Below are 25,734 nucleotides of genomic sequence, written 5' to 3'. Positions count from 1 at the left end.
AGGTCATGCAGTGGGCCTGTTTTTATTTGTGGGCAACTGTGGAATGGCAAGGAGACTCAAGGATGCTGTTGAGATCTTTCTTCTCACTCTCTCTCTCTTTCATAGTAGTTTAAGATTGCTGAGTGAATGCTGTGTAGTGCTACACGGGTTCAAGAAAACTGCTCGTTGTAGAATAGAAATTAACAAAGGGGGGGGGGGAGGATTTTATGTTCAATTTCACCATAAACCTCAGAATGCAGACAAGATAGCTGAAATTGCAGGAAAAGTTTGGATCAGTGGTTCAACAGCGGGAAACGGATGCTTGCTCAGGCCCTACTTCAATTGCAACTTTATAGAAACTGCCGTTCCTGTACTGTTACACCTCTATTACAAATTAAGTAGATCTTACGTATTATATTGTGTATACACTAAGGCTTCCTTGGGGTATGACTCCGACAAAGCGACTTCTCATGAAACCTTATCCTCGGCTGTTTTCTAAAAGTGCTCTGGGGCTGCCAGCAGTTTCAAAACGAATATTTCTGCATTTTTAAAGGTAGTTCTGGACTTAGAGCCCTCAGCAATGTCCTTCCTGTGCCAAGGCAGCACCCTCCTAACTCAGAATGGCTAACATTGTTAGGAACTTTTGGCTAATCTTAAAACTAAGAAAAAGTACCATTAAACATCTAGAAAAGAATTTGTATTTCTGATCATTTTCGTAGAAGAACTAGTAGGGCTGTGCTAGTAATCCATATGAGTCCAGGAGAAAAAAAAAAGTAATACATTTTATTAGGGCAGCACAATGAGGTATATGAATTTTCAAGACCAAATACGTTCCTTTAAGGATTAATTGTGATAACATGTATGCTCCCAAGACCTATAAATGAACTAAACTGCACCTCAATGGCCGACCAAACCAGAAAATCAAAAGATGAGGGATTCTACCCCATGAACAGGCAGAACTCTAAGTAATATTCAGAAGGGCAAAGTTAGTTTTTATAATGGCTTCAAATACAGAGGAAAACCTAAATGTCCTGAGTTTAATACTGCAAATAAGCAACATCTGTCCAAAACAAAAAAAAAAATCCAGCTTGTACTGCACATGGTTTGCTTGCTGCAGCTGATCTGACTGCCTGTCTGCTTCTACATGTTTTAGGTCGGTGCAGATCTCTACATTTGCCCAGCCCGGATACGAACATCGAGGGAACCGGTACTTCATTTCCAGATTCCACAGTCTCCTTGCCATCTGGTCCCAGTGCTGCTCAGCTGGAAGGAATCCCCCTCTCCTTTCCCAAGGAGACTACAGTGGGACGCAGCAAGGGAGACCGGACGCAGAAACCTGATTCTCTTCATCTGGCAGGAAGGCGGCTTAGGGTTGTTGGAAATGGCAAAAGAGTAAGGACCCTTGGCTTTGGTTTTCTGATTTGTAGTGGCCTGATGAGTCTTTGATGAACAGGTTCCTGAGTTAAAGACAAGTAAATGAAAAAGTAATGTACCAGTTTCCTGCTGAGCAATGTTTAGCTGATATTAATTCAAACAGCCAAGAGCATCATGACTGTCAGTGAGTCGATGCTACCACCTGGAACTCAAATGTTGCATGAACACAGCCTTAACTTTGTTGGACGATTCACCTCTGCAGTAGGCTAGGCTGAACCTCTAGGAATCCTGGTTCAAATTCATCAGTATTAGTCCATTTCCCTGACTCTCCAAAGCAAGGCCTAAATAAGGCATAGTCTAGGGGGCTGTCCCTTCAAACTTGCCTCGCTGAGTGTCCATCACCATCCTGGTTTGCAAATAATAGTTACTCACCCACCACACCACACCACACCACACCCACTCACCCACCCACCACACTTTGGGCATCAACCCTCTGACTGAATTTCAGCAAACAAAAAAACAAACAAAAAACCAATGGCTCACTTCTTTAAATTTAGTCTTTGGGGTTTCTGAGCCACCTCCAATGCACCTCCAAGCATTTAGCACAGAATTAAAAAAAACATCAGCAATAAGCACTTGTAGCACTGACCTCAGTCCATCTCCAGCTCCACATCTGTGGGTTCTTCTCCTTCAACTGCCATCTCCTCAGTCTCCTGGTCTAGAATTTCCCCAACATCCTGCAGGAATGGCCTGATTTGCATCATTTGTAGGAGAGGCTCTGGGCCTTCCTCTGCATCTCTGCCTTTATTTGCCTCACCTGAGGTTCAGGTGAGGGATTAATTCCTGCTTTCCCAGCACTTAGGGACTCCGACCTCAGCAGCCATTCGTCCATTGTCTCCCATGTATTTCTGGAAGATGTAGTTCTTTTTCAAACAAATTTTCCTCTGGGCTTTTTTTCTTTTTTTTGCCTCTGTAGCTTGGGTTTGCCACTGGAACACTTCAGTGCTTCCCTTGACTGTGGTGAAGTGATTACCTTATCACAATATTTAATCCCTCTTCCACCGAGGCTCACTTAAGAGGTCAGGAGCCACATTCTGACCCTTGCTCTGGGTTCTTTTCCTGACTGGAGAAAAAGTAGAAACTTTCAAGGCCCTGAGGCTGTTCAGAGGTCCTTTGCTGTCTTCCAGTGAAATAGTCACGCTGCACCCTGTCAGTTGTTTAAATCCTTTTACTGTTTAACAGGATTGCAGGTAAAAATTCACAGCCAGAATGTTTTGGAGAAGTGCACTTCAATACAGAAATAAAGTTTCAATACATCACAGATACAGTCACTGGTAATTCTGCAATCCCTGGCAGTAGGTACTCATGGGGCCCTCCCTGAGCCCTTCCCCTGAATGGTACCTGCAAGCTGGGTGCAGACTCCTTCACAACAACAGCGCGTCTCAACCCAGTCCTCGGGGCACACCTAGCCAATCAGGTTTTCCAGCTCTCCCCAATGAGTATGTAAAAGACAGATTTGCATGCACTATTTCCATTGTATGCAAATCTATCTCATGAATATTCATTGTGGGCGGATTTTAAATGCCCTGCCTTCGCGCGCCGGGACGAGTGTAAGTCCCGGTTTTTTTAAAAAGGGGCGGGAGGGGGCGTGTCGGGCGTGGCAGAATGATGCGGCATTTCGGGGGCGTGACACGGCGTTTAGGGGGCAGCGACGCGGGCGTGGTTTTGGCCCGGGGGCATTCCAGGGGCGTGGCCACGGCCTCCAGACCAGCCCCCGGGACCGGAACACGGAGCGGGGCAGCCAGCCGGCGCCCGCAGATTTACGTCTGCTTTTCGCAGGCGTAAGTCGTGGAATAAAGGTAAGGGGGGTTTAGATAGGGCCGGGGGGTTAGGTAGGGGAAGGGAGGAGAAGGTGGGGGGAGGGCGAAGGAAAGTTCCCTCCAAGGCCGCTCTGAAATCGGAGCGGCCTTGGAGGGAACAGGCAGCGCGCGCTGGGCTCGGCGCGCGCAGGTTGCACAAATGTGCACCCCCTTGCGCGCGCCGACCCCGGATTTTATAAGATACGCGCGGCTACGCGCGTATCTTATAAAATCCAGCGTACTTTTGTTTGCACCTGGTGCGCAAACAAAAGTACGTGATCGCGCAATTTTTTAAAATCTACCCTTGTGGATATCCTGAAAACCTGACTGGTTAGTTGTGCCCCGAGGACCGGGTTGAGAAGCACTGCGTCACAGTAGGAAAACTGGAAATTCCTCCTCGTACCACTTCAGATGAGCCTCTGTTCCTGACTTCTTTGAGCAGAAACTTTGCAGTTAGATGTCCTAATCTGGCAGTACTCAAGCCAACTCCCACCTGAAATCCACTCTTTAGAACTCTTAGGTAATCTCCCGCGGAGTATGAGGCGGATGGAGACTAACTTCCTCTTCCTTTGGATCTTCTTTTTGACCTTTCCACTATCAAGATCCTCCTTGGATCCCAAGAAAATCTCCCAAGTCCTAGGGCTTGGGTCCCAGACACCCTCTTAGTACAGAAGGAACAGAAACCTCCTCAACCTGCAGGGCCTGAAGGCTCCAACTTGTGCCTCAGCTACCATCCCAGAATGGAAGACTGGAGCCACAAAACATGAACCTCTTGGAGTATTCACATATTAAGGGGGCTAATGAAACATTTTTGCACATGGTTAGAGGTTCACGTGAAACAAGATATCAGAAAGATTGCGATTTAAAAACATAAAAGTCATCTTGCAACTACTTTATTTTGAGTGCTTTGATTGTGTAATAGCAGTTCCCCTTTTTGATATATATGTTTGGCCACAAAACATGAGCCAATGTGGTCTCTCCCTGTACGACACCTCCCACTAGGCAGAGTTAATGCAACACTACCATTCCTACTCTTTCTGTTCTCTGTAAGGGTGTCACCAGAGTGTAAGGGGACCCTTTGGTGACAATCTTACACATACATAAAAATCTTCAAAATGGAGCACGTTGTCTTATAGGAGCTCTGATAAGTCACCTGGACTTCTGGATTAGAGTACTTGAGCACTTTTCCATTCTATTTTATTTATTCAAATGCATATAACTCTAGGATTCCATTTAACAGATTTGTTTAGTACTGCTCTTTTAGGTGAAAGTAATACTTTTTATATTATTACAAAATGACTTCCTGTTTCTTAAACATTTGCATGACAACTTTCTAGGACCCAATGGGGATGGACATATTGGATCATACAGGATATCATGCATGCATATGAGCCCCTACATGGCCACTATAATTGGCCAACATAGAGCTAATGCAAACAAAAGATGCCCTGTCCAACAGGGCTCACCTTATTAGAGTGCAGAGCCCAGGGTGAATGAGCTACAGCAGGGCCCTGGAATGCTTAAATTATAGTGGGGATGGTGCTAGCATGGCAGGGTAGTCATTCCTATTGGCCCACCCTCCCAAGGATTGCCCTGCTGCCCAGTAGTTCTCTGTGGATTTGAACTTCTATTAAAAGAAAGCCTATGTCATCTGTGCACTCTGCAGCACATCAGAAGTTATCACAACAAGCAGCTTTACTCACCCTGTAGCAAATAAAAATTGCTTCTCCACATTTCTGGAATATAACAATAAGAAATTTAAAAAAAGATCTGAAAACCTGGCTACTCACTAATGCCTACTGTTTGACTGATATATCCAACTCACCTTGACTCAGATAACTGAAATTTGTCCTGAACAATACCCCCCTTATTCTCAACCACCCCATAATCTAGCTATGATTGCATGTTGTGTGTCTGTTTTTGAAGTACACCCTTAGCTATGGAATGTTACCCTGTTCACCTGTGTGCTTGCCTATCTTTATAAATCAACTTATGTTTGTGAGTGTCAACCCTATACGCCATTGTAAGCTAGTGTTTCTCACATGGAATGACGGAATATAAAACACTCAAACAAAAACAAATAAATAAATGACATGTTAGCAAAATAGTCATAGTTACTTTGTACCTAGTGAGTCCCCTTGGGTCAAATGCACTGTGATGTCACAAATACACAGTAGCAACCAATCAGAACTCTGTGGGGCGGATTTTAAGAGCCCTGCTCGCCTAAATCCGGGCGGATTTAGGCGAGCAGGGCCCTGCGCACCGGTGCGCCTATTTTACATAGGCCTACCGGCGCGCGCAGAGCCCCGGGACTCACGTAAGTCCCGGGGTTTTCAGAGGGGGCGTGTCGGGGGCGGGCCCGATCCGCGCGGCGTTTTCGGGGCATGTCGGGAGCGTGTCGGGGGCGGGCCCGGGGGCGTGGCCGCGCCCTCCGGACCCGCCCCCAGGTCGCGTCCCGGCACGCTAGCGGCCCGCTGGCGCGCGGGGATTTACGTCTCCCTCCGGGAGGCGTAAATCCCCCGACAAAGGTAAGAGTGGGGTGTAGACAGGGCCGGGCGGGTGGGTTAGGTAGGGGAAGGTGAGGGGAGGGCAAAATAAAGTTCCCTCCGAGGCCGCTCCGTTTTCGGAGCGGCCTCGGAGGGAACAGAGGTAGGCTGCGCGGCTCGGCACACGCTGGCTATACGGAATCGATAGCCTTGCGCGCGCCGATCCCGGATTTTAGCGGATACGCGCGGCTACGCGCGTATCCGCTAAAATCCAGCGTACTTTTGTTTGCGCCTGGAGCGCCAACAAAAGTACACGAACACGCCGTGTTTGTAAATCTACCCCTGTGTGTATAGCATGATGGGTGGAACTAAAGGGTGAGACATTATGTGAGTGAGGGGTCTTTTTTAGCATGGACACCAGGAACTGGAAACAGAAACTTGCGGATCACTTTTGTGAAAGGTCCCAAATTCAGATGAGCTTGTAACAGATGTCGATAAAATAGTGGTGCAACACAATCATTTAATCCATTACTAATATAGGGCTGGATTTTAAAAGCCCTACGTGCACTGGGCCTATTTTAGAAAGGCCCAGCGATGCGTGTAAAGCCCCAGGACGCGTGTAAGTCCCAGAACTTGCAAAAAGGGGCGGGGAGGGGGTGGGGCCAGAGGCATCCGACACCATCATTGCTCTGTGTCAGAGGATCACGTGCCGGCAGGCTGCCGGCGCACGCAACTTGCACTTGCCCAGAGGCAGGCGCAAAAGGTAAGACAAAGGTCAGGGGGTTTAGAGTAGGGCTGGGAGGGGGAAAGTTAGGGGAAGGGGTGGGAAGGTCAGGCTAGGGGGAGAGAAAGGGGGAAGGCAGTGCGGCTTGGCGCACGCAAGGTGTACCATTGTGCACCCCCTTGCGCGCTCTGACCCCGATTTTATAACTTGCATGCACAAGTTATACAATTGGGCGTACATGTGTGCATGCCAGGTAGTGCGCACATGTACGTCCACACGCACCTTTTAAAATCTACCCCATAGTGTATGAGTCAATTTGTGACATTTCCAAGCATAGATGCTCCAAAGGTAGAAAGAGATTGCAAGAGAGCAGCTGAAGGAAAGTAAAAAAAAATGACTTGACGGTAAAATGTTCTATTGCTATAGAGTGAGGAATAGCACCAGTCAGGTGTGCTTTTGAGATACTGTACCCAGCACACAAAGGATGTGGCTTTGTTTCATATTCAACCTGTTTTTCTGGGGTGGGGGTTTCTGTCTTTCCAGGTTCATCCATCCTTTGCCTTTAGAAATGGAACCGATGTCATCTTTAAGGTACGAATATCATGCAGTAGTTGGTCCAAGCTTTAATTCTCTCATGTAAGTAGCACTTTTTAGACCTGTAAGCAGTAAAGTTTAGGGCTTAAATGGTGCTGTGCCCAAGGTACCTTACAGTAAGGGGGCAATTATCAAAACTATGCGTTTTGATCCAAAGTCCATGGGTACTTTTCCCTCCCCAGGCTTTACACCAATTTTTAAAGAAAAAAATGCACGAATGCTGTCCCTTTGAAAATTGCCCAAGGAAAAAATACTCTCAGAGATTGGCACCTCCTTCTTTTGCAGATACCTCTTCTGGCAAAAAACAATGCATATAGATTTGAAAATACAAAACCAAACTTGTTGTTCTCTCCCTGTTACTACTCCCGCTCCGGGAATGCCTGCCATGAAAATGCAGGTGCATGTCCGTGCCGAGTGGCACAATAGTCTTACTTTTACCTATACACTGTGTTGGTCAAAAGCCCTTTTACCCAGGTAAATAACTACATTTATAGTTTCACTCAAAATATAGAATGAACAGTACATAAATCTGTGGAAAATAAATCAGAAATCATAGCATTAAAAAAACAAAGGCCACAATAAAATGCTCATGCTTTACTGTAAACCTGGCAAGGGGAGTTTAGGAGTTGCTCACAGTTACCGCAGATGTAATCCCAAAACTAGTGACCATCTCACTCTTTCCAGACCCAAAATATTCAACTGTGCTGCCCTGCTCTTCCCTACCTTTCTTAATTTCTCTCTGTTTCTGCTTTTGTGATTTCTTTCCCCTATTTAGCGATTTGGGATGCTACAGAGTTTTAATATTTAGGAAATCTCTTCACAGATGTATTTAATTTTTCACTGAAAGCTTTCCATTGCTTTTTTTCCCCTAACCTAGTATCACGGCATTGTATCACTCCATGTAGAAGATGACACCTTGCTTTCCAACCAAAGCAAGGAAGCTGAAGGGCTGTTGGCCAGCCAGAGGTGGCAGAGGAAGGGAACAACTCCCTCTCTGAGCATGGATGTCCCACAGGCAGACAGGGCAGCGCTGATGGCTGCACCTCACCAAAGGACTCAGGTAGCAAAAGCTTTTGGCACAGAACTATCAAAAGAACTTTTCCCTACCAAGGCTCATGTTGACAGCTGAGGCGTTCTAATGCAAATGATAGATTAAACAAACCCAAATACACAGACAAAGCCACAGACCAACACATGCATGCAGATATTCGCATATCCTTCCCTCCTCTTCTTTCCACACAAATCTTATTAATCTTTAATTTATGGAAGAAAATTGTGTATTTAATTAGTTTTTTTTAATTAAAAGGAAAAAAATATACAAGGTAATTTGTTGATTGGTTTGATTTTAACAAATTGTACTTTTGGCAAGCTATATTAGTGCTTCCTCTCCTCTCATCTACACTGATTGATGCTACTCCCAGATGGTGGTTCTTTGTTTATCATTGGAAGACTCAGTAGGGACCTGGAAATTGATAGAGAGAGAGAGAGAGAGAGAGCGCAAAGAGTTTCTGAGACTTGGGCTATCTGCTAATGGGACTAAATACTAAGAGGTTGCTATTCAGTGCCACTTAGCCAGTTAAGTTCGGACTTATCCGCCTATATGGCACTGTTTGAATATGTGACCATGTTCAGCGGCCACCATTTATCTGGCTGTTTAATGGGCTACATAGTTATCCACCTAAGTGGTGGTCAGGACAGGGATATTCCGGAGCGAGGCTACTTATCCGGTTAACTTGGCCAGATAAGTGCCCATATTCAGCCTTATCTAGCCAAGGCCTAGAGCCACTAAGCCATAAAGTTTTATTGTGGGGGGTGTCACCGCAATGATGGGACCCCTCCCCCCAAAAAACTCTGCAGCCCTTCTTTTGTCTTGGGCCAAACACTGTGGGGTAAAAGAATGTGCCTAGCAGCCCTTTATGCAATGGTGGTCCCAACTTCAAGGGACCGCCGTCAACTTAAAGTTCCCCTGGCCCCCCCCCTCAAAAAAGAATCACGGGAAAATGGAGCAGGAGTTAGAACTGACCCAATCGCAACTTGAGTCTGCATCAAATGGCATCCCCCGACTCCCCCAAAGTTAAAAATGAGTATAAATGTAGCTGCGTGTCGATGGTCCCATCTCCCCACCATTTCCCCCCAAATAATTGCAATAATCAGTATCCCCCAGGCCCCCTTCCCCCTGAAATAGCAATAATGTTGCCCCACCTTCCCACCCTTCCCCCAAATGATAGATACAAATACAGCCCCCCCAGCCTCTCCCCTCCCCAAGAGCTAAAAAAAATAGGATCCCAAGCCCCAGTTACCCCCTTTCCATACCTCCCTTTCCCCACCCTAGGGAACCATAAATTCAAGTAGCGGCTCCCACGACTGGGCCAGAATGTACACTCGCACCCGGCACGATTGATGCCATTTTCCATGTGACTGGGGCAAAGTCCAGGGATCAGACCCAGGCCATGAATCCAATCCCCAGACCTTGCCCCAGTCACATGGCTGGGGCAAGATCAAGTTGGCGACATTTTGAAAAATGGTTCAGATCGGGCCGGGTGCGAGGTTGTGCCCCAAATCAGACGCAGGAGCTGCTACTTGAATTTAAGGGTCCTGGGTGTGTGGGAGAGGGGTGGCGGTGAGTATGGGAAGGGGGAGCCAGGATCAGGACCCTATTTATTTTTTTTAGTTCTCATAGGTGGGGGACCAGGGGGGATGGTATTGTTAGACTTTGTGGGAGTGAGGAGGGATACATTTGTCTTTACCATTTGGGTAGGAAAGGGGGGTCGAAGGGACTATTGTTGTTGCTATTTGGGGGAAGGGGGCCAAGGGAGCTACTGATTATTGCTACTATTTGGGGGGAAGGGGGCCAGTGGGTGGCTACTGATTATTGCTACTATTTTGGGGGGGGGAACTTGTCACTAGGCTGCATTTATGCTAATTCTTAACTTTGGGGGAGTCAAGGCCGCCACTTCAGGTAGCCCTGGGTTTAGACAGGGTCAGCCCTGACCCACTATCACACTCCCCGTTTGGCCTTGCAAATTTATTTTTTTTTGCCGGCTCTGCATTAGGATCCTGGGTCTTCCGCCCCATATTTACCACTTTTCAAAAAAGTGTAGGTATTTTATCATGACTGACCACCTTTTCGGTCGGCCGCAATAAAATATTTGCATCAGATTGCCTAGTAATGGCCTTCTTTGCATGCATTCGTATTATTCATGCTTGCAAATCACATGCAAAGAATGCCAGTATAATAGATCGAGGAGATGCAAAATAGCATGTATATCACATGATATTGCAGTGTTAGTGCTCTATCAGGTGATATATGCTGTTTATCACGCAATAGAGCACTACCACAGCTTGATGTATCTTCCAGTAAGTTAGCCAGATAAGTTAGTCTGGCTAACTTTTAGATAGCTGAGCATATTCTGCAATGCAGCCAAGCAGCTGAGCATCCTGGCTAAACTAATCAAATATTAGCAATGTGCAGAGTCAAACTTTTTGTTTCAGTTCATTTATTAATTTTGTAGGTCACCTTCATTTTTTTCATTAGTTTCAAATGAAAAAACAAAGTTTCTTTATTTCATTTGCTTTTTCATTTCCCAATAAAGTCAATGAGCAAAGCAATGCAGCCTATTTTGAGCTTCAAAAAGGGGTTTTCTAATCAATTGTAATGAAACTGATGGGTAGACATCTTCAGAAGGTACAAGAGCACTCTAAATCACCAAGACTGTGGCAAAGTAGCACTAAAAGTGACATGATGGCGTGAACATCCTAAGGCATCATGAAGGAGGAACAAAGCAGCAAAGGTGGCAGAAAAAAGCCCAGGCATTGATAGATGGATAAAGCAGCACTAAGAGTGGCAATGAAGACACCAATAAACCATTAGAGGTGCAAAGCAGCCATCCACAGTGTCAGGAACATCCCAAGATGAAGAGTCTGCGGTATGGCATCAAGGCAAAGTGACAGCAAGACCAACAAGTTGTAGAGTGCAGGTATAGTAGCAAGTCTCAGTGGCAGAAAAACCTCCAAGGTTTAGCATCTGGGGTATGGGAGATAAGCTGAGTCACAGCAAGACCCCAAAGGTGGTTCATAAGAAGAACAGCAGCAAGACAGAGAGGTAGCAAAACCTCTCAGATAATGCATCAGTGTTATGGCAGAAAGCCAGAGTGGCAGCAAGACCCCCAATGTGGTATATCAGGGGCATAGCAGCAGGAACCCCAATGTATAGAGTGTGGAGAATGCAAACAGCACAAAGGCATCAAAACCTCAAAGGCATACAGTGCAGGGAATCACAAACAACACAAAGGCATCAAATTCCCCAAGGTGTATGATTAATCACATATAACACAAAGGTGTCCAAATTCCCAAGACATAAAAAAAGATCAATCACAAACAGCACAAAGGGCTAGACAGTAAGATGGAAAACCAGAAAAGTGGTGGAGAAAGAGGAGAAACTTGAATTTTTTCACATTTTTATTTTGGAGACAAATCATCCCATTTACTAAAACAGAAGCAGGATGAGAGAATTGGGCTGGGATCCAAATAGCAAACAACATGGATGCACCAAAACCCCAACGTGGTACATCTGCACCATGGCAAGTAGGCATAGTGGCAGCAAGACCCCTCGGGGCATGGCAGGTAGGCAAAGTAGCAACAAGACCCCCAAGGTGCTTTCATTTATCTTCCCATTTGCATGGAAATTCTGAAAAGTGCAGCAAAGGCAGATTGATTTTCATAAATGCCATCTTTACCATCAAGTCTGGCACCAGCCTGGAACGATAATGGCTCATGATGTCCCCGGCTATAGAGACGATATGAGCACTGGCTTATGGGTAAAAATGATAGTGCTGAGCTACCTTGGCTAGGACTGACAAGATTGCCAACTTGTGTGCCCAATATGCTATCACATCTGTATTCAGGTCCTTGATAGACTCCATGAGATGGCATGTCACAGAAATTTGTGCTGGGGTCTTCTTTGCTGGAGTAGGCTGAGGGTCTCTCTTGCCAGCTGCTTTAACTATGGCCTGTATAAAGAGGGATGGTTCCGCATGGGCAATGTAGCTTCAGCATATTGAGGTGGGGAAGGAAATGCTAGCAGACAGGGTGCTGCTTGTTCTTGCACTGCTCATTGGGGTGGCCACGCTTTCCTGCACTAAATCCCCATTATACCTCTATCTCGGGTGTTCCTATTCACACACACTTCCTCCCAGAATCTCCTTCATTTCTGTGAGACACTGGATTGGAAAGACTCCCTTTCACCTATGGGACATACAGTGTGGTAAGCTTGTATGTATTCTTTTGTGTCAGAGATTTTAGTCTCCCTTGAACCTGCTGCTGTAAGGAGTCCACAAACTGCATAAGATATTGGTTTATCATAATGTTCTTCTCAATCTGTGCAGGAATGTCAGAGGCCAGCCAGGGGAATTCCTACCCCCCAGGGCATGGAAAAATAAGTCCCTTGGTGGTCAGGGTTTCCTTTTGTTGGGCAGAACCACCCCCTTCCAACTGGCAGAGTTATAAAGTTACTGTCTCTGCACAGAGAGATAAAAATCTCTTGCTTTCCCCAGGGCCTTGAGAGTCACTGGATGGCTGTTCCTTTTGATCGTAAGGCAAAGCCAAACCTGTGCTCTAATGCAGTTCTTTGGTCTTGTCTTCGAATCCCTGATGGGAGGGATCCTCTAGAGCAGGACTCTTGGTGCTCCAGTCAGGAAGGAAGGGCAGTCAGAACTTCCTCCTGGGTCTCGAAAGTAATCTTTAGCAAAAATTAAAATACCACTGGAGTGTACCCCTATAGCAGGTCATTAACACCCCCAAATCACTGAGGATATAGGGGGCAAGACTTCCCTAACCTGACCAGGCCCAGACCCAGGGTTACCCTGTTCCCTGGGCCCAGGAGTTGAACAGACTTCAGTAAGGCTCCTACCACTTAAAAAGTTAAATTCCAAAAAATGTACCCAAAGAGAGAATTCCCACCAGACAGGTTGTGTATTGGATAGGAAAAACCCCTCCTAACCTTGCCAGGACCACGAAACAGGATTTGCTTGGCTCCTCTGGCTGGGCCTAAAAAAATAACAAACCTAAGCTCCTCTCTACCTCTGAAGACTGTTCACAACTCAAAAAACTGCCTTTCTAGCAGTAGCCAGAGCCCTGCTTTTAAAAGCTCAAAGAAAGAGTGGCTGCATTTGAATGAATCCTCCCCCACTACTATCCTGCTCTAGATCTGTTTGATACTTGATACCCAGGGCTAACTAATAATCCAGAAAGGGACCTGGGTTACATTAACTTTCTAACATTTTTTTGTGTGTGTGGAAAAGGAATCAGTCAGAAGTGCATAACTCGCACACTATATAGGTTTGTATGTGTGCATGCATGCGTGTGTGACAGATTTCTGATCACAGTAGGGTGATCAGGGACCCTGGAGAAGGACCATCTCTACACAACAAAAAACTGGTGGGAAGTGGAATAGATGAAAATCCTTTTACAGTAGAAAATGTGTGGGAAGAGCTAAAGAACCTGAAAGTGGACAAAGCCATGGGGCCTGATGGGATTCATCCAAGGATATTGAGGGAGCTCAGAGATGTTCTGGCGGCTCCGCTGTGTGACCTGTTCAATAGATCCCTAGAAACGGGAGTGGTGCCGAGTGATTGGAGAAGAGCGGTGGTGGTCCCGCTTCACAAGAGTGGGAACAGGAAGGAGGCTGGCAACTACAGACCGGTCAGCCTCACTTCGGTGGTGGGAAAAGTAATGGAGTCACTGCTGAAAGAGAGAATAGTGAACTATCTACAGTCCGGAGAATTGATGGACCAGAGGCAACATGGATTCACCAGGGGAAGATCCTGTCAGACAAATCTGATTGACTTTTTTGACTGGGTAACCAAGGAATTGGATCGAGGAAGAGCGCTCGATATCATATACTTGGATTTCAGCAAAGCTTTTGACACGGTTCCGCACAGGAGACTGGTGAATAAAACGAGAAGCTTGGGAGTGAGTGCCGAGGTGGTGACCTGGATTGCAAATTGGTTGACGGACAGAAGACAATGTGTGATGGTAAATGGAACCTTCTCTGAAGAGAGAGCGGTTTTAAGTGGTGTACCGCAAGGATCGGTGTTGGGACCGGTCCTGTTCAATATCTTTGTGAGCGACATTGCGGACGGGATAGAAGGCAAGGTTTGTCTTTTCGCGGATGACACTAAGATCTGCAACAGAGTGGACACGCCGGAAGGAGTGGAGAGAATGAGACGGGATCTAAGGAAACTGGAAGAGTGGTCGAAGATATGGCAGCTGAGATTCAATGCCAAGAAGTGCAAAGTCATGCATATGGGGAGTGGAAACCCGAATGAACTGTATTCGATGGGGGGGGAAAGGCTGATGTGCACGGAGCAGGAGAGGGACCTTGGGGTGATAGTGTCTAATGATATGAAGTCTGCAAACAATGCGACAAGGCTATAGCAAAAGCCAGAAGAATGCTGGGCTGCATAGAGAGAGGAATATCGAGTAAGAAAAGGGAAGTGATTATTCCCTTGTACAGGTCCTTGGTGAGGCCTCACCTGGAGTACTGTGTTCAGTTCTGGAGACCGTATCTACAAAAAGACAAAGACAAGATGGAAGCGGTACAGAGAAGGGCGACCAGGAAGGTGGAGGATCTTCATCGGATGACGTACGAGGAGAGATTGAAGAATCTAAATATGTACACCCTGGAGGAAAGGAGGAGCAGAGGCGATATGATACAGACTTTCAGATACTTGAAAGGTTTTAATGATCCAAAGACAACGACAAACCTTTTCCGTAGGAAAAAAATCAGCAGAACCAGGGGTCACGATTTGAAGCTCCAGGGAGGAAGATTCAGAACCAATGTTAGGAAGTATTTCTTCACGGAGAGGGTGGTGGATGCCTGGAATGCCCTTCCGGAGGATGTGGTGAAGACCAGAACTGTGAAGGACTTCAAAGGGGCGTGGGATAAACACTGTGGATCCATAAAGTCAAGAGGCCGCCAATGAAGAGTGGGTGACTCACCAGAATGATGGCTACTGCCTGGAGACAATACCCTTATTCAATAAACGTACACATGCTTACTGTGACTCCAACATCGTTCTAGCTTCAACAGCAAGAGGAAATGTGGAATAAAGGATCTGTACTCACAAAGGGGGGAGTAGCTGGCTTGTTACGGCGGTTACTACCCCAAACCAAATAAGCCTGTTACTTCTATTTCTATGCATATACAGCATAGTTCTCTGCTTCAACGGCAGGGGAGAAGAAAAAACTGATACTTCACGCATATCCAGCATAGCTCCCTGCTTCAACGGCAGGGGAGAAGAAAAAAGGGTTCACACTCACAAAGCGGGGAGTAGCTGGCTTGTTACGGCAGTTACTACCCCAAACCAAATGTGCCTGATACTTCACTTTCGATGCATATCCAACATGGCTCTCTGCTTCAACAGCATGGGAGAAGAATAAACTGATACCTCAAGCATATCCAGCATAGCTCCCTGCTTCAACGGCAGGGGAGAAGATAAACAACCAATAAGGGCTGTATAACATAGTCTGAGTAAAACAAATAAGCATGGGTGTAGCTTGCTTATTGCGGCGGTTACTACCCCTACTACCCCTAACTTATCAGCTAGATATTCACTTGGATGCAGCTCCATCACTGCTTTCTACATTAATGGTGGGGGTGGAAAGGAAATAGAACCAAGAGCTAAGAGAAACAGATAAGTATGAGAGAAAAAGTGTGTGAAGCTTGCTGGGCAGACTGGATGGGCCATTTGGTCTTCTTCTGCCGTCATTTCTATGTTTCTATGTTTCTATGTTTATGTATTGTAAGTGGTGGTACAGTATCAATAAATAAATTCCTTTGGGATATACAAACCCCCAGTAGGTATTTCCAATTCCATCATGCCACTGAGAGGAAGGGGCAGAGCAGGGAATGGCAGGGGAAAGGATTTGCTAGCCCAGCCTAGTAGTTGCAGCAGCAGCAGCAGCGAGAAAAATGATGGTTTTCCCCCTAAACTGAAAAGAGACTTTTCTAGCTGCAGAATGGCAGGAGTGGAAAGCAGCAAGTCAGAAGTAATTGAAATTTGAAAATTATGAACTACCACTGCCTGTTCCTCTCCATCTTGTTTAGAGAAGAGGGAAAAGGTAGGACAGCCATCCAAGATTGGCTGTAGCAGGGCAGGATCAATTACTGGGGCAGCAGAAGTGCAACAGCTAAAACCAGCAGCACACTGCTCTACATTGTTTACCGTTTCTGTGGCAATGGATGCAGTGTTTCAACAACTGATTCTGAGGAAGAATCTTGTCTGGGATTCCCTGAATCAGAATTGAAGAACTATCAGCTGAAGAAAATTTGGAAGGTTTAGTCAGTAAAATCTTAGCCTCCAATGCGATGATGGAGGAGATAGATGTTATTGACAGTGTTGAGAGTAACTCCCAGGAAGAGCAGATAGTGTAGTAGAGAACGTGGCATTTTTCCTTAGGGTCCACCCTCAACCTCAACTCCAATGCCAATATAAGTTCCCAAGGATTTAGAGAAGAGATCATGGAAAACATCCCATCTAGAGGCACTTTAAAGTAAGAGAGGACCCATGTCTTGCATAGTGTATTCACTGAACTAAGGATATTAATCAAGGGAAGCAAGTGAGGCATCTGAAAAACATTTGTATGCATAATAAACTGGAGAAGCAGAACCTGCTAGCATTGGTATCAGTGGAGGATAATATTATTAGCCTTCTCTACCATTCCAAGAAAAAGCCAAAAGAAAAGGGTTGAAAAGGGGAAGACATTTCCTCAAGCTGATCTCATGGCCGCTTCCACAAGTCAGATGGAAGACTAGCAACTTCCTACTATGCATTCGTAGCAGCAATCTATCATAGAGGAAATGGGATGGCGTGCCATCTTCACTCATTGCTCATCAGTAAAAAATAGTTTTGGAAACTAGCACAATGACTCCAGTCATTTTTTAGCACACCCAGCACATATTGGGACAGACATACACTAGTTACCCCAGGAACAACTGGAGAAACACAAGAAGCCATCCTTAGCACTCAGAGCCTTGGTGTTGCGTTTGGTGGCTCGCGGTCCCCTCCCATGAGCCACAGCTCTTATCGCCCTCTTAGAGCTCCCTGGGGGCACTGTGACTCTGACCTTCCTCTTCGGTGCAACAGCAGGCTGTGCCACAGCATGAGGGCATGTCCCTTAATTTGGGGCAGGACACCACCTACTCTGTCCCTGACTCTCCTAGCGAGTGTGCAATGCCTGCACTAAATTTAAAGGGCCAAGCGGTGAGGAAACCAGAGAGGTACCTATTGATGACATCAGGTGCTCTGCACTATTTAAGTCTGCCTGGGATGCCTTCTCAGTACCTTGGCAATAGGTTTTTCTCCTTAGAGAAGTGTTTTGCTTCAGCGTTCCAGGTTCTTGACTTCTGTTCCTGGTTCCCGATTACTGCTGTGTTCCCAAGTGTCTGTGTTTCCATGTCTTGTTCCTGTTTCGTTGGCAGTCTGGTTCATCTTGAGTTCCAGTTTTCCTGGTCAGTCTTCTTCATCTGTCTTCAGCATCCCTTCCTGCTCCTGTGGTCCTCATCCTCCTCTTCATTCATTGTCTCTTCAGATTGAACTTCTGGCTTTGACCTTGGATTGGACTTCCAGCATCGACTTAAGATAGGACTTCTGACTTGACCTCAGATTGACCTTGACTCTTCTTGACCTCTGCCTGCCACTGACCACTGCCTGTTTACCATTATTGATTGAACTCCACCTGGCCTGACTTCTGCCTGAACTTCGACTCTGAGAGAACTCTGCCCTCTTTGACCACAGCCTGAACCTGACTCTGAATACCTGCTGCCTGTCCTGACTACTGCTTGACCTGACTCTACTTTCCCTTACTATGCTGGCCCACAACTCCTTCCATGTGATGGATCTTCACCTCCACAGAGGCCCGCGCCTAAGTTCAGCTGGTCCTGCACCCGAGGGCTCAACTTAAGAGGAATGAGGGCTGGTATTGGTGAAGCTCCAGTTGGGCCTCTGCTTCAGCCAGCTCAGCCTGCCAACAGATCCTCCCTGCAGTTTGCACCAACTCCCCTTGGCCCAAGGACCTACTTCTGCAAGGCCTCAGGCCTCCAGTCCATTCCAGGCCTATCACAGAGGATCTAGCAGCAGCAGCAGCAGTTTCTTGAGCTTCTGGCAAGCTACATAGAGCAACTCACCACCCATCTAGACACCACAGCCACATCTGCTGCTTCTTCAGCTGCTGCAGTAGTCGCTGCATATCCAGCCATACCTACTCTACCCATGATCCACTTACGAGCTCTGCTGCAGTATGCAGGGGACCCAAAAACAGCGCCGAGGGTTCCTGAATCAATGCTTTATGCACTTTTTTCTCCAGCCAGTACTGTTCCCCCAACAATGCAGTAAAGACTATCTTGTGCTCGCCTTATTGGATGGGAAGGCCTTGGCTTGGGCCTCCCCATTATGAGAGCAAACGCCCCTTCTTCTTCAGGCTCTGCAACAATTTGTTAAGGCCTTCAAAATTGTCTTCAATGAACCTGGATAGCTGGCCATGATGGATTTGGTTCTCCTTCACCTATGCCAGGGTTCCCTGACCCTGATGGACTATGCAATCAAGTTTTGAACAGTCAATCACTGGGATAATGGCGGCCTCTGCCAACCAACGCCGATTTCCCTGGCATCCCCGAGACAGCGTGGGTGCTGCCGACCACCACCTTACTTCCAGCATCACATAGGTGCGCGCGCACATGCAGGGGCACCTTATGAATACGTCATGGCGGGAACCTCGAGGGTGTCCCCTCCCGATGACGTCAACACCGCTAGTGTACTTATACGGACTCGCCCGTTGCTAAGACTAGTAAGCAAGGAGTTCTCTCGCTTATTAAATCCGCTCTACTTGGATCTTCTGTTCCAGATTCTTCTTCAGGTAATTGGATGCTCTGAGTACCCGCTCCTCGGGGCTCTTCCGCGTCTTGACTATCCGCTCCTCGGAGGGCCCTCCAGCCTGGGACATCCTGACCCACTCCTCGGGTATATCTACTGGGATTTCCTTGTGTGAGTACATTCTCCAACTCTATCATCTCTACTGAAAGTTTCAAGGTGTACCCCATTCCTCGGGTCACTACCGTTCTTAAGTCCATTCACTCTATGCTATCTCTGCCTCAGGATACTTCATCTTCCATACTGGGTCTACGGCCTTGTTCCTGTAACACCAACTTCTGCCTCTTTGACTTCTACAGTACAGTTTCCTCAGCATACCCAGCACTGCGGGCCACTACCAGATCTGCACTCAGAGGTATTACATCAGCCTACAGGAATTCCCGGGTGTACCCCGCGCTGCGGGCCATTACCAGGACCTTCGTATATACACCATCATTCTGACCACTGTATTTACTGACTGTGTTTATTTACATTTCCCACTCCTCGCGTCATGTTCTATCTTTCTCCTTAATAAAGTTTCTCTCACAGCTGTGTCCTACGTCGCTGAGACCACACCTACCGATGGTGAGACCCGCTGGGGTAGATTTTATAATTTTGTGCGAGCGCGTACTTTTGTTCGCGCACCAGGCACGAACAAGAGTATGCGGGATTTCAATAGATACGCGCGTATCCATTAAAATCCGGGATCAGCGCGCGCAAGGCTGCCGATTTTGGGCAGCCTGCGCACGCCGAGCCGCGCAGTCTGCCTCCGTTCCCTCCGAGGCCGCTCCGAAATCAGAGCGGCCTCGGAGGGAACTTTCTTTCGCCCTCTCCTCACCTTCCCCTCCCTTCCCCTACCTAACCCACCCCCCTGGAACTATCTAACCCCGCCCCTACCTTTATCGCTGGATTTACGCCTGCCGAAGGCAGATGTAAATCTGCGCGCGCCAGCAGGCTGCTGGCGCGCCATCACCCGACCCGGGGGCTGTTCCGGAGGGCACGGCCTCGCCCCCGAGCCAAAACCACGCCCGCGGCGCTGCCTCCGAAACATCGCGTCACCCGCGCCATGCCCCCGAAATGCCGCATCACGACCACCACGCCCCCCGACATGTCCCCCGGCACGCCTCTCCATGCAAGCCCCGGGTCTTACGCGCGTCCCGGGGCTTGCGCGTGCAGGGGGGGTTTGGGGTAGGTTTTCGGGGGGTATGCGCATATCCCTTTGAAAATCTACCCCACAGGGCGCCTCCCTGTGGGCGGAGACATCTCTAACCTCAGCCCAGGGTTCACCAATTCATCAAAACCATAACAGCTGTATGTGAAGCTAGAAAAGTTTCTTTTCGAAAGAGAGAGTCTCCCCTTCCTGGGATACAATGTGTTCAGCAAGGGCTTCCATATGGACCCAGATAAGATCAAACGCATCCAAGACTGGCCGCAACCCATTGGCCTACCCCTGCAAACTATTTCCAGCACTTCATTCCCAACTACTCTAAGATGGCAACCCCTCTCACAGCTTTCATTCACAAGGGAGTGGACCCTAAGGTATGGACTTCAGAAGCCATCGCCACCTTCCAAGAGTTCGAAAATACCTTCCTACAAAGATCCTGTCTCCACCATCCTAATCCCACTCGACCCTTCACATTTGAAGTAAATGCATCCACTCTAGAAGTAGGGGCAGTCTTGAGTCAACACTAAGATAATGGCGTTTTCCATCCATGCCCCTTCTTTTTGAAAAAATTCTCCCCATAGAGCACAACTATGGGATCAGCGACAGAGAACTCATGGCAATTAAACTCGCACTCAAGGAGTGGCATCACTGGCTCAACAGTTCAAATCATCACATCATTATTTATCCCTAATCATAAAATCTCCACTACGCACAATGCTTCAATGCTTACCAGGCCTGCTAGTTGCAATTGTTTGCACATTTTGAGTTAAGAAACTGAGCCACCAAGAATGTTCGAGCTGATGCCCTATCCGGTTCCTTCCTGATAGAGGACACTCCAGAGCCTCCCAGATATATTATTGACCCCACCCGGATTCTTCTGGCCACCACCATGACCGTCCCACCAGGGAGGATGGTTGTTCTGTACAAACTCCACGAAAAAGTGGTAAAGTGGTCCCACGACTCCCATGTCTCAGGTCACCCTGGATAGGCCCAAACCCTTGCGATGCTCCAGCAATACTATTGTGGCCCCAGATGCAGAGGGATGTCTGGACCTATGTGGACTGCTGTCCCACCTGCGCACTGCAGGAACCATTAGCAGGATGACCCTGGGGGCTGTTATAACTGTTGCCAGCCACCAGGACCCCTGGACCCATTTGTCTACCGACTTTGTGGTGGACTTCCCTCTATCTAATGGCTGCACAATTATTTGGGTCATAGTTGACCAGTTCTCAAAATGGCTCATTTCAACCCGCTTCCTGGACTTCCCACTGCCCAGAGTTGGCCTGACTATTCACATACCACATTTTCCACCTGCACAGCTTGCCCAAATATATTGTCTCTGTCCGTGGCGCCCAGTTTACAGCCAAGTACTGGTGCTCCCTCTGTAAAAAAATGTAACATTTGCTTGGACTGTATAATAGCATATCACCGCCAAGCTAATGGCCAGACTAAATGTCCCAACTGGACACTGAAAAACTTTCTTAGAGCTTATGCAAATGATTGTCAAGATAACTAGGTCTCTCTCCTTCCATGGGTGGAATTTTCTCACAATTCCCATATCAGCACTGCTACAGGATCATCTCCCTTCCAAATTGTTTTTGGGAGGCAGCCGTCACCACCATTGACCGTTCCTTCGCCTGCGGCTCAATTGACAGCTCAGGAGCTCTAAGAACTCTGGATCTGCACAAAGGAAGTGCTTCAGAAAGTGGTTGAGAGGGCCAGAAGAACTACGGATGCACACTATAGGCTAGCACCACAATGTAAGTCTGGGGACAAAGTCTGGTTCAGCACCCATCACATTCAACTCCGGATGCCCTCCATGCAGCTTGCCCCCCAATATGTAGAGCCCTTACCAATCATCCGCCAGTTGGGTCCAGTAACCTACAGTTGTACTTACTAGCTTCCATAGGAATCCACAATGTATTCTATGTTTCACTTCTCAAAATTCTCTCATGGCCTTTCAGAAGACTACCAGAGTCTCAGGAAGTTTCCTCTTAGGATAATGTTACCTATCAAGTAAAAGAAGTCCTGAACGTAGGGAGGAGGAGTAAGAAATGGGAATACCTGAACTTCTGGGAAGGGTACAGCCTAGAAGAGAATACCTGGGAGCCTGCCTCCAATATTTTGGACAAGAATCTCCTGAACAAATTCCACCCCACGCACCCCAAGAAACCTAAACCCTCAAGGGGGGATTTAGGGAAGGGGGGGTATTGATGCGTTCAGCACTCGTGGCCCCCTCCTGTGAGCTGCCACTCTTATTTCCCTCATAGGGTTCCCCCGGGCATCCTGACTCCGACTTTCTGCTTTGGTGAAGCAGGCTGCACCACAGCACAAGTGCATGTCCCTTCATTCACAGCAGGACACCATCGACTCTGGCCCCTGACTCCCCTAGCGCATGCACATGATGCTCGTGTTGAATTTAAAGGGCCAGCAGTGGGAAAACCAGAGAGGAGTCCATTGATGACCTCAGGAGCCCTGCATTATTTAAGTCTGCCTGGGATGTCTCAGTGCCTTGGCAATAGGTTGTCTCTTTAGAGAAGTGCTTTGCCTCAGTGTTCCTGGTTCTTGACTTCTGTTCCTGGTTCCTGATTACAGCTGTGTTCCCAGGTTCCTGTGTTCCCATGTCTTGTTCTAGGATCCATTGGCAGTCTGGTTCATCTCGAGTTCTTGTCTTCCTGGTCAGTCTTCCTCATCTGTCTTTAGTGTCCATTCCTACTCCTGCAGTCTCTTATTCTCCTCTTCGGTCCTTGTCTCTTCGGATTGGACTGCTGGATTTGACTTTAGATTGGACTTCCAACTTTAAATTTGGACTTCTGGTTTCACCTTGAATGGACCTTGATGCTTCTTGACCTCCACCTGCCACTGATCACTGCCTGTTTACCATTATTGACTGAAATCTGCCTGGCCCGACCTCTGCCTGAAACTCGACTCAGAGAACTTTGCCTGCCTTCACCATAACCTGAACCTGACTGATTACCTGCCACCTGCCTTGACAGTTACTTGTCCTGACTCAATTTTCTCTTACTGTGCTGGCCCGCAACTTCTTCCACGTGACAGATCTTCTCCTCCACAGAGCCCCGCGCCTAAGTCCAGCTGGCCTCGATACACGAGGGCTGGTATTGGTGAAGCTCCAGTTGGGCATCTGCTTCACCGAGCTCTGCCTGCTGATATTGGGGACCTGCAGGGCTCTTACCTGCAGGTTGCACCAACTCTTCTTTGGTCCAAGGGTCCACTTCCACAACACTTGGGAGTAATCTCCCCCTTACTTGACAAAGGATCCAGGCCCTGCAATAAAAAGACCATGCCAAGCTAACCTGGGAATGTTCCCGCTCCAAAGAGTATAACAAATTATTTTATGGCCTCATCGAGAAGCAACCCAAACCTGTGCATGGGGTTTTATTAAACAGAACCAGCAAGGCTGGCAGCCTAGCAAGATTCTTCTTAATCTTCACTGTTCAGTGTGCTAAACTCACTGCACTACACTAGTCAGACTGTTGCACGTCCCGTCCGCGCTTGGCCCACGCCCGGGCCTGCTCACCTCATTCCTGGTCCCACGAGTCCCGGGCCGTCCTCCTCCATTGCTGCTGCTAGCTCGGCTCGGCCTCGGCATCCCGCGGTGGCGACTGCTGGGCCTTCCACATCCTACCAGGCCTCATGGCGGAGCTTGGCATCCTCCATGGCGTCAGCCCCGCCCCTAGGCGTGCGTGGACCGTCCGGCCTCTTAAAGGGCCAAGGGCGGGTCTCAGTTCTGTGGCGCACCCTGATTGAAGGAATACTTAAGGAAGTGGTCAGCTACCACTTCCTCGTCTTGGCAATCGGGTCATACACTCCGGTGTGTCTAGTATGCCTTCCAACATATCCTGTTCCAGCGTCTCCTGTTCCAGCGTCTGCTGTTCCTTCATCTCTCCATCCTTGGTTGTACCCTCCGGACTGATCTCACGGTACTGACCTTTGCTTGTTCCTGACTATTCTTGATTGCTGCCTGGATCTGACCTCTGCCTGATCTGACTACTTCAGGATTGACTACAAGGTACTGAGCCCTGCTTCGGCTGACCATTCTGGATTGATACTCTGGCCTTGATCCTCACTATACACTCGGACTCCCAGTTCTGGCCTCCTGTGACCTTTGGACATTCTGCTCTGAACCTCGACTGCACACCCTTGTTCGTGGTGGGCATGCCCCTGCGCTTCTGCTCTAGGAGACCCTGTGAGACCCACCTAAGACCAGGCGGCCCGGGTAACCAAGGGCTCAACCTGAGGGAACCCCGGGTTGCTATTGGTGAAGCTCCAGCTAGCCTCTGTCTCCTCCTGGGCTCCGCCTCCTGGTGGCAGGCGGTCTTCGGGTCCGACCAGAGGGCCGTACCAATCCTGCACCAGGCCAAGGGTCCACTCCCGGCACAACACAGACAGACTGAGAGAAAGCATTTTTTTTAATCTCCACACTTTTACCCTCCATCAGTGAACAAAGAAAGTGCAGTCCCACTGCTTCTATCTCTTTATCACAGTGAGTGAGACCACCGCAGCAGAGAAGACACGAAATAGCCCTTAACCAGTGGCAAATCCAATTTTTAAACCTTTTTTTTCAAACACTGAGAGAGCTTCTCTACCAACTACTAGAGAGGAAACAGAGTTTCTTGCACATGCTTAGACTTTCAGTGCAATGATGTCAGTGTCATTTGATCCAGCTGGCAGCTATAGGTAGTTAAAAAGATGATTTCACCATGATTTGTCCTCCATCTAGTCTCCTTGCCAACTTGTCCAGTCTCAGCTCCCAGGGGGCTGTGATATCTAGGGATGTGAATCATTTATCTGACGATTGAAAATATCATCCCATATTTTCAATATCGTCAGATATTGGGGGGTCCCCGATAGCGATAGGAAACCCCATGATTAATTTAGTGGGTTTTCTATCATTATGGGGGGGGTGGCGGGAAGAAAGGACACAACCTAAAAACACAACCTGACCCTTTAAAATGAGTTTGTTAGTATCCCCCACCCTCCAGACCCCCCCCAAAAATTTTTTAAATACCTGGTGGTCCTGCGGGGGTCCTGGGAGCATTCTCCCGTGCTTGGGCTGTCAGCTTTCACTAATCAAAATGGCGCCGATGGCCCTTTGCTCTTACCATGTAACAGGGGCTATCGGTGCCATTGGTCGGCCCCTGTCACATGGTAGGTGCACTGGATGGCCCGCGCCATTTTTAAAGATGGCCAGGTATTTAAAAACATTTTGGGGGGGTCCGGAGGGTGGGGGGATACTAGCAAACTAATTTTAAAGAGTCTGCTGTATTTTTTGGTTATCTGCTCGGGCGCAGCCGATAAAAAAAAAAAAAAAAAACCCGATCGGACTGCAAGAAAAAAATTTCACGATGTGAATCAGAATCGGAATCAGAACTGATACCGGTTCCAATTCACATCTCTAGATATCACACAGACTACAGTTGGTTGCTATAGATGTCAGTTAGACCTTAGATCTGTTTCTGCTTGCTAAGCACAGCCATAGACTTGAAGGGGAAACATAAAATGAATGAGACAAAAATGTTTGTGCAAATTTGTGGGACCACTCCATTCATTTCGGATGTTCGCGAATGATATGAAAATGGACCCATTCATTGTATTTTACCCATACATTTAAAATAAATGCACATCC

General features: G+C 47.6%; 1 protein-coding gene across 1 annotated transcript in view; it reads left to right on the top strand.

The window, feature by feature from the left end:
* Positions 1–25,734, top strand: part of FREM1 (FRAS1 related extracellular matrix 1) — a 303,886-nt gene that overhangs the window by 239,017 nt on the left and 39,135 nt on the right. The window contains exons 30-32 of the mRNA XM_029605792.1: positions 1,133–1,371; positions 6,966–7,013; positions 7,894–8,076. Of these exons, the coding sequence (XP_029461652.1) occupies positions 1,133–1,371; positions 6,966–7,013; positions 7,894–8,076 (470 nt within the window). The remainder of the gene's footprint in view (positions 1–1,132; positions 1,372–6,965; positions 7,014–7,893; positions 8,077–25,734) is intronic.

This window comes from Rhinatrema bivittatum, chromosome 1 (assembly GCF_901001135.1).
Source record: "Rhinatrema bivittatum chromosome 1, aRhiBiv1.1, whole genome shotgun sequence".
In the NCBI taxonomy this organism is placed as follows: domain Eukaryota; kingdom Metazoa; phylum Chordata; class Amphibia; order Gymnophiona; family Rhinatrematidae; genus Rhinatrema; species Rhinatrema bivittatum.
Note: the sequence above shows the minus strand (reverse complement) of the source record. Positions and strands in the feature narration are given on the sequence as shown.